The sequence below is a fragment of the Echinops telfairi genome, unplaced genomic scaffold, assembly GCF_000313985.2.
Source record: "Echinops telfairi isolate 266 unplaced genomic scaffold, ASM31398v2 ScPeMD7_7469;HRSCAF=8507_1, whole genome shotgun sequence".
Taxonomy (NCBI): Eukaryota; Metazoa; Chordata; class Mammalia; order Afrosoricida; family Tenrecidae; genus Echinops; species Echinops telfairi.
In genome coordinates, this window is record NW_022111373.1 from 150,955,255 (window position 1) to 150,963,396 (window position 8,142).

General features: G+C 59.7%; 1 protein-coding gene across 1 annotated transcript in view; it reads right to left on the reverse strand.

The window, feature by feature from the left end:
- Positions 1-206: 206 nt before the first annotated feature.
- The window catches only part of MTRR (5-methyltetrahydrofolate-homocysteine methyltransferase reductase), a 14,008-nt gene continuing 6,072 nt past the window's right edge, over positions 207-8,142 (reverse strand). Inside the window, exons 8-15 of the mRNA XM_045285341.1 lie at positions 7,239-7,327; positions 5,986-6,166; positions 4,914-4,956; positions 3,734-3,926; positions 2,241-2,359; positions 1,287-1,379; positions 1,003-1,185; positions 207-649 (exon numbers count right to left, since the gene is read on the reverse strand). Coding sequence (XP_045141276.1) covers positions 505-649; positions 1,003-1,185; positions 1,287-1,379; positions 2,241-2,359; positions 3,734-3,926; positions 4,914-4,956; positions 5,986-6,166; positions 7,239-7,327 — 1,046 coding nt within the window. The 3' untranslated portion in view covers positions 207-504. The remainder of the gene's footprint in view (positions 650-1,002; positions 1,186-1,286; positions 1,380-2,240; positions 2,360-3,733; positions 3,927-4,913; positions 4,957-5,985; positions 6,167-7,238; positions 7,328-8,142) is intronic.

Consider the following 8,142-nt stretch of genomic DNA (forward strand, 5'->3'; position numbering starts at 1 on the left):
GCCTCTTCACTCCCCTCCGATGAACTCTGAAGCCCCTCGTATGGATGTAATCATCCTTACACTAAATATGTTAAATGTGAATTCCTCCAAACTCAGACCTGTTATGAAAAACAAGACCTGATGAGTAAATCTGACGTCTCAGTAGAATCTAAAAATACATTTCACATTTCTAGCAGCATTAAAAAAAAACAAAACCTGAAGAATTCCCTGAGAATACTTTAATCAGAAAGTGTTTGGGTAATAAATAGCCATTTCACAAAGTGACACTAACTTCTATTGGTGGCGTTCACACACAGTGTAAACATGTAGCCGGAGTCCTTGGAGAGCAGAGAGGGTTGGGTCAGCTGGTCAGCTGACACTCCCAGCATCAGCTCACAGGCCCCAGGAGCTGCCCAGCCAGTCCTGATCTAGACACAGGCACCACAGGGGGCCTGGCGGTGGGGTGGGGTGGGGCCGAGGCTTCAACAGGCCTGGCTTGAGGCATTTCCGGCCAGAGTCTGGCTGTCACGACCAGATGTCCTGCAGATAGCGCTGCTCCTCCCTCAAAGTGGCCAGCATCTTCATGGCGTCCAGCTGCCCCAGGCCGGCCTCTGCTCCCAGGATCTGCACCAGGGCGTTGTTCACGTCTTGGGCCATGTTCTTGGCGTCTCTGGGGAAAAGAACATGGTGTTGGAGAAGTAGCAGTCCTGTTCTCATGAAGTGCTCCTGCATTCACTAACGTGACTCCCCGTGGCAACCTAGCTCTGCCCCTACTTTCTCAGCAGTGCTGCAGCTTGCCGGTGGCGGTGCAATGCCGGCCCCCCAGCACTCGGGGCTCAACCTGTGCCCAACCCTGCCCGCCTGCTGGCTCACCATAGGTCGAGGGGCACCAGGTCCCCTCAGAGCCTGTGGGCTGGCTGGGCTCACCACAAGGATACCGCCTGAAGACTGGAGTGTGGAAGCTCACGGACAGGGCAGGAATCTGACCCTCCCAGCTCCCCACTCCGCGGGCTCCCGGCTCACCCGCACACGTAGAGGCGGCCATTCTCCTGCAGGAGGAGTCTGGCCACCGGCCGGGCGTGCAGCTGCAGGCTGTCCTGCACGTACTTGGCCGGGGCTGCACCCTCACTTGGCGGGGCATCTCTTGAGAAGGCCACCTTCAGGTGAGTGAGGACCCCGAGCTTCAGGAAGCGCCTCAGCTCCTCCCTGAAAGGCAGCAGGCGGTGGTCAGCACAAGGCTCTGCGTCAGTCACCGTGCGGAACCCCACGCCAGAGCCTGACCGCCAGCTGCGCAGACTGCGTGGTACCTGAGCAGGTAGTCCCTGTCCCCGTGTCTGCAACCAAAGAACAGCCACGTGGCCCCAAAGCTGTGGCCTGGGAGCTGCTGCTGGAGCTTCTCTCTGGTAAGAACACAAGAGGGGGGCTGGGGGCCACCAGCACAGCACCAGGTCTGCAGTGCCACCATGCAGCCCACGCACTACTCCACTCAGCAACTCTTTGACCCCAGTCACACCTTGTGTCACTGCAGAAAGCCACTGCTGGCCAGGATGTCGCTGTCGCCAGGGCTGTGGCTCCATCCTGGGGGGGGCAGTCCAAACAGCACATCGCACGGCCCCACAACAGGATGTCCATCTGCCCCAACCGCGTGCCCACACAAATCACACACATGCTACGTGTCTTTGGAACCACACCACCTCGACATGTGTGGGCTACAGGCGCATATACGTTACGTGTGTGCATGTGTTTCATGCATGGTGCGCTACTTGTGTGGGTGTGTCATTTGCATGGGCATGTTACATGCATGTGTTTGCATTTCATGAATGGTGAGCTAATTGTGTGGGTTATTTGTGTGGCATGTTAGATGCATGTGTGTGCATTATATGTGCATGTGTTATGTGCACAAAAGCATTATGTGCATGGGCTCATTGTGCACATGGAGGGGCTATACACACAGACGCATCATGTGCACAAGTGCCTGCCTTACACCTGGAAAACCCAGGGAGCGGCTGAATGACTCCTGGGGGCTTCTAGAAGTTCATGGAGAAATTCTACTACTGTCCCATTTTACCTTCACGAGCATTTTGAAGCCCCTCCCGGATATGAATGTACCTCCGTGAAGAAGGGGTCCTACGGGGACAGTCTGCTATGGTACCCACATTTGATCACCACATACCTCCACCAAAAGCACCCCACCCAAGCCCAACAGACCACGGCCGACTCTCCAGGCCCCCCTGCCCCCCGAGGCCGGCTGAGGCACGTACCTGTGCTGCAGGAAGCCGATGAAGGGGGCGACACCGGTGCCCGGGCCCACCATGATGATGGGCACTGTGGGGTCATCCGGCAGGCGGAAGGTGCTCATGGCCCGAGGAGCAATGCAGACCTGCAGCCGTGAACCAAGGAGGACAGGTGTGGCAGGAGACCCCGCCCACTCAGACCGAAGCCTTCTCTGCAGGGCCTCAGTGAGAAACTTCAGTGAGAACTCACGCAGCCCCACCCCTCCCCGGACCGAGCCAGGAACGCGGGGACCCATTTCCCTGTGCAGAGGCTAGACCCATGTGCACATTGTGACGTGTGCTGGATCTATGCACAGGCTGGCCACTTCTGAGGAGGGAGACCGAGGAGATAACCACCACGTTCTCTTCTGCCCGGGGGCACAAGTGTGACTAGGGGAACCTGCGCCATCTTGTCCCCGTGCCCCAGCAAGAGCCCGTCCCCACACCCCAGCAAGAGCCCGTCCCCACACCCCAGCAGGATCTCGTCCCCGCACCCCAGCAAGAGCCCGTCACACTGCACCCCAGAAAGATCCCATCCCCGTCCCCCAGCAAGAGCCCGTCCCGCACCCCAGCAAAAGCCCGTCACACTGTACCCCAGCAAGAGCGCGTCCCCGCACCCCAGCAAGAGCCCATTACACTGCACCCCTGCAAGAGCCCGTGCCCGCACCCCAGCAAGAGCCCGTCACACTGCACCCCAGCAAGATCCCATCCCCGTCCCCCAGCAAGAGCCCGTCCCGCACCCCAGCAAGAGCCCGTCACACTGCACCCCAGCACAAGCAGCTGGAGTTGACAAGCGGCCCCAGGACCCTGGGTTGGGATCAGCATGCAAACCCGTGCTGCTCCCTGGTGATGTTATCTTACTGCTCAGTCACAGAGGTGCCTCAGGGTAGCTGGCCTATACCACAGGATGGGCACTTGCTCACGTGGGGACTTCCCCAAACTCCTGGACCAATTCCACTTTCCCAGGCCTCCTGGAAGGCCCCTCAGAGCCCCCCTGGAACAGTCCACGTCTCTCAACGAAGACCTGGCATAGCTGTCTCCTTCCTGTTTCCGCATTTGGGAGTGAGCCGGTAACTGGCACTGGAATGTTGCTAGAGTATTGCTGGCTAACCTACTCCCCCAGCAGCTGCACAAGGGTCCTCAAACCACAGCCCCTGGGGACACAGGGTAGAGCGGAGCGGTGCAAGCTGCATTCAGTGGGGAAACTGCAGGTGCCGCCCCTAGAACGGTGGCGCCATGGTGGTTGTGGTAGACACGAGAGCTGCACAGGGGGAGACAGCGTAGACCGAGTCCCACACCACCCACATTTGATGATCAGAGATGTCTCTCCTGTACACAATTCTGGGGTCACGGGACAGTCAGGCATGTCCCCCCAGGAAACAGGAGTTGCCCCTTGGGGACAGGGACCTGGGACACTCACTCACTGCCTTTGGGTGACTCTAAGGCAGACGTCACCCCAGGATGACCGAGCTGTCAGGTACCTGTGGGGCCGGGGCCTCCCCGCTGTCTGCGTCTGCAGGGGATACGTGCTTCCCTCGCTGAAGCACTGAGGCGGCTTGTGTGGCCAGCCAGCCTGTGCACACGCCCCTGCGCGGGGTGGCCCCTGGGGAGCCGGGCAGCAACTCCACGATGTTAAAGATGAAATGGAGCTTCCCTGGGTGGGCCAGACTGGAGCTGTGGAGACAGAGACAACCCTGCAGGGTCTGAAGGAGGGTCCCCCCCAGGCTGTTTGGCCCTGGAAGCTCTTCCCCACTCCCAGCCAGAGCAGAGGACCGAGGCAGGGTGGACCCCTGGGCGGAGCGGGTTTCCGCACAATGTGGGTTCTTAGGGCCTTAACTACTCCCACTGTCCTTTAGTCTGCATGCCATGGTGCGGGGACACGTGTGACACTGAGGGGTCCCAAAAAGGGAGCCCCTGCCGCTGGAGAGCAACATGGAGGGCAGGTGAGAGCGGCATCCAGAGGAGGTGAACTGTGTGGTGTCCTTGTGTGGAAGGTCAGTCAGTGAGCCCTGAGTCCTGGTCACCCTCCCACAGACCGCTGCCTGCTGCTGCTGCTGGGGCGCTGGCCACACTCACACCCAGAGCCCCACCTATGCAGAGACTGGTCCTCAGGGGAGGGTACAGCACAGTGTGGTGGTGACACCACCAATGGTGATGTGCTGTGGGTAGGGTAGCAGTGTGTGTCCTACAGGAGCACAGAGGGGGCACAGGAGAGCTGTGACACTGTGACGGCTTGTCCTGCAGGGACATGGAGGTGTGGATGCAGCACACTGGACAGAGAAAGCACCAGGCTTCACCAGGCACTCTCCCTTCGCTCCTGAGTCATGTGGTCTCAATACCCGGCCTGGAATGCCGCGCAAAGGAGGGTGGGACAGAGCAGGAACCCTGCCCTAAGCAGGAAACCACTGTGCTGGTCAAGGACGCCCAACACAGTGCCCTGCACGGCCCCTGGGACAGGCATCCGAACTCCCTCCTCCATCCCTGCTGCATCTGGGGTTGCCACTGCCTGTCACAAGTGGGGACACCCAGGGGTGGGACTGCACGGCGAGACAGGTAGCCAGGTTCCCTCCTGCATCCCTTTGTCAAGCAGCCAGCAAGGCCCTGAGCGCGTGAAGGGAGTGGGCGTTCTGGAAAGCGTGCCCACGGCGGAGAAGGAAGTACCTTGCGCACGAGTACGGCCTGGGCTGAAGCCGTGGCAGATGCTCTGGAAGAGGGCAGAGGCCAGCGTCAGTACAGCTGCTGGACAGGGCGGCGCCCGGCCTCCTCGCTCCCGTGGGGACCCTACAGGCAGCCGCGCATACACCACAAGACCCAGAGCAGGATGAGCCCGGCAAAAGCCGCCCTCCCCAGTCCCGGCACAGTGGTGCCGACCGCTCCCGCCAGGTTCTGAGTCACGGCCGACACTTGGCAACTCCTGGCTCTGACAACTGGGTTGATGTCCGGAGCCTGGCAAGAGCCAGTTTTGGAGCAGTGTGGGTGGCAAAGAGGTGGGGGCAGGTCTGAAGCCTGGGGGTGGGGTGGGGTGGGGGTGCTCATGAATGTTTCCTCATCTGACACTCTCAGAGGAGCAATGTGACCCCAGAAAAGGGAAGGGCTATGAGAACTAGTTACTTTCCAAAAGCAAGTCTCCCCAGGTGTACCACCTCCCTCCCTATACACACACACATTCTCTCTCTTCCAGGTCTGACGCTCTCGTGGGGGTAACATAACCCCAGAAAGGGAAGGGCTAGATAATTGGTTACCCTCCACACTCAGCTTTCCCAGCTGGATCACATAGGTGCACCACACCCCCACACACACCCAATGCCTGGGAAGCCCCCCAGTGATAGGGGTGGTGGCTGTGCCCTGACCATTGAGACAGAGCTGTGAGTATGCATTCCAGATAAAGGTTTGGCTAACTGCACTTTTGTGAAAGCAATTACGTTATAAAAGCTGGTAAATGCTGTGCGAGACTCTGGGTCCCTGGCAGTGCTGAGGGCCGAGAACAGAACCTGGCCTCCTGACAAAGCTATGGGCCGACGGGACAAGCGCTGGGAACAGTGCTGAGGGCTGATGGGAGACCCTGGACTGACAGCTGTGGCTTAATGAGACAGTCTGGGGCCGACACAGCCGTGTGCTGATGGTACAGACCCTGGAGGAGCAGATCTGTGGGTCGGCAGCAGTGGGCTGGGAGCCCCAAGACGTGGACCGGCGCCCCGCCCCGCCGGGCTGACCCTCCTTCCCAGCCTCTCACCGAGCAGCAGGGACAGCGGTGGCCGGCAGGTCGGAAAGGCGTGCAGCAGGCCCAGCAGGTCCAGGCCGGCATCCCTCACGAAGTGGCTGTAGTCGGCGGCCCCCTGCCTGCTGCACAGCTCCTGCAGCCTCCGCTTCTCAGCGCCATCACTGGTGCAGTCCGCCAGGGCACGCAGAAAGGCCTGTGGGCAGAGGGTGGACAGGTTCTCCTGTGGCACCTGCTGCTGGGGTGCCAGGCGGCTCCAAACCAGCCAAGAGCAGGTGTTCTCCAGAGACGCCCACCTTCACATGCCACATGCAGGGAGACTCCACCTTCACATGCCACATGCGGTCACCCTAGGCCCAGCATGCCCTGCATTTCAGACCTTGTTTCAGGACTGGGGACCCACAGCGTGGACCAGGCAGGGCAGGACTGGGGACCACGTGCCCCATGCTGCCCCTCAGGGTGCCCAGGACACTGTGAGCAGTGCAAAAGGAAAGTGGAGAGCTGATGGCCCACAGGACCCTCTTGTGTGCCAGAGGCCCACGCCCCAGCACCTAACAATGCCGGCATGAGAAAGCCAACAAGGGTGAGTGGGACAGGTTGAGTGGAGACTTCCTGTAAGAGAACTCTGGACGGACTAAGGCATGGGCCCTGAACTCCCTGCAGTCTGCCCACAACTGACGAAGGTGGGAGGCGGCCAACAAGCAGCCAATGAGCCCTACCAGGGCCTGTCCAGCAGCAGTCACCGATGGGTCACACAAAGCCTGAGGTCTCACCCACTTCTGTCTCCTGCGGGGTTCTGCAGAGTCAGGATCCACCTACAGCTACCCCTCCTGAGGTGACACTGAGCAGCAGGGACTTATGGACTAGTATCAGGCTTAAGGACTTGAGTGGGACTGGGCTGGGATGGTTTCCTGATACACAATCACTTCTTGATGTAAAGCTCTCTCTCTCATACACACGAGTGTCTCTGGATTTGTTTCTCTGGTCAACCTGGTCTACCACACTGACGCCGACTAAACAGCCTACTGCTGTCAACATGACACTGGCCCAGAGGGAAAGGTCTACCCCTGCTGAGGTGACTGACCCCCCAGTGAGCCATCTACGTCTCCTAGGATGACGCTGACCCTGAGTGGGCCACCTACCCCTGCGTGACACTGACCCAGAGACTGTAAAGACATCAAACCACTGCGATGTGAACACCACCGCCTCCCACCCCAGGGCTCGCTTGCACAGACCCCACCCTTCCCTGCACCCGAGGACAGCGGTACCTTCTTGGGGATGGCTCGGATCTCCAGGCACCATGTGAGGATGGACCGCAAAGAGCAGCTCCTGGGAATGTGCTGAGGCAGCACCGCCCCTTCCAGGGAAGAATAGGAAAGCGACACCTTTACACCCCTGAAAAGTAGTCAAGCCCTCCCTGTGCACCAGACACACGCCCTCCACGTGCCCCTGACACACACTGCCCTCCCTGTGCACCAGATACCTCCGAGCAGTGTGGCTGGCAGTGCATTCAACCCAAGTCCCCACAAGGAAGTGCAGCCGAAAGGGCGCCTGACAGAAGGCTGTACCCAAACCACCAGGCAGGCCACACGCAGGAACAGAACGCCCAAAGGAAGCCTGGTTCCCAAGATCCCACCAAGCGCCGGAAGTCCAAGAGGATGATGCACACTCAGTTAACAAGAGCAAACCCAACCGCCTCGGAACTACTCTCTCCTCCTCCCTGACCTCAAGTCGACGGACGTCGACTCACAGGAACGGAAGAACGGCCCCTGGGGCTTTCCGAGACTGTAGCTCTTCCTGGGAGCAGAAGGGCATCTTGCTCCCACTCTGAGCAAGAGAAAACTTAAACCCAAACCTACTGCCACGGACTCAATTTCAACTCGTAGTGATGCCGCAGGACAGAGTAGAACTGGCCTCCTGTCATGGGGACAGACAGCCTCATCTTTCTTCCAGGGAGCAGCTGGGGGTGGGGAAGGAACCCCCGCTTAGCCCAGTGCACCCCCAGGGCACATATACTAAGCCATCAGTCACGTGCTGCGAGAGCTAGCACAGCAGGGAAACCGGTGGAAAAACAGTGCTAGGGCACTGCTTCCTGAAGACCACCGGCCTCCCTCTCCCAGTGTCCATTCCCTCTTCTCAGGCACCAGGAAGGCCCCCGTCTGGGCCCCCCCC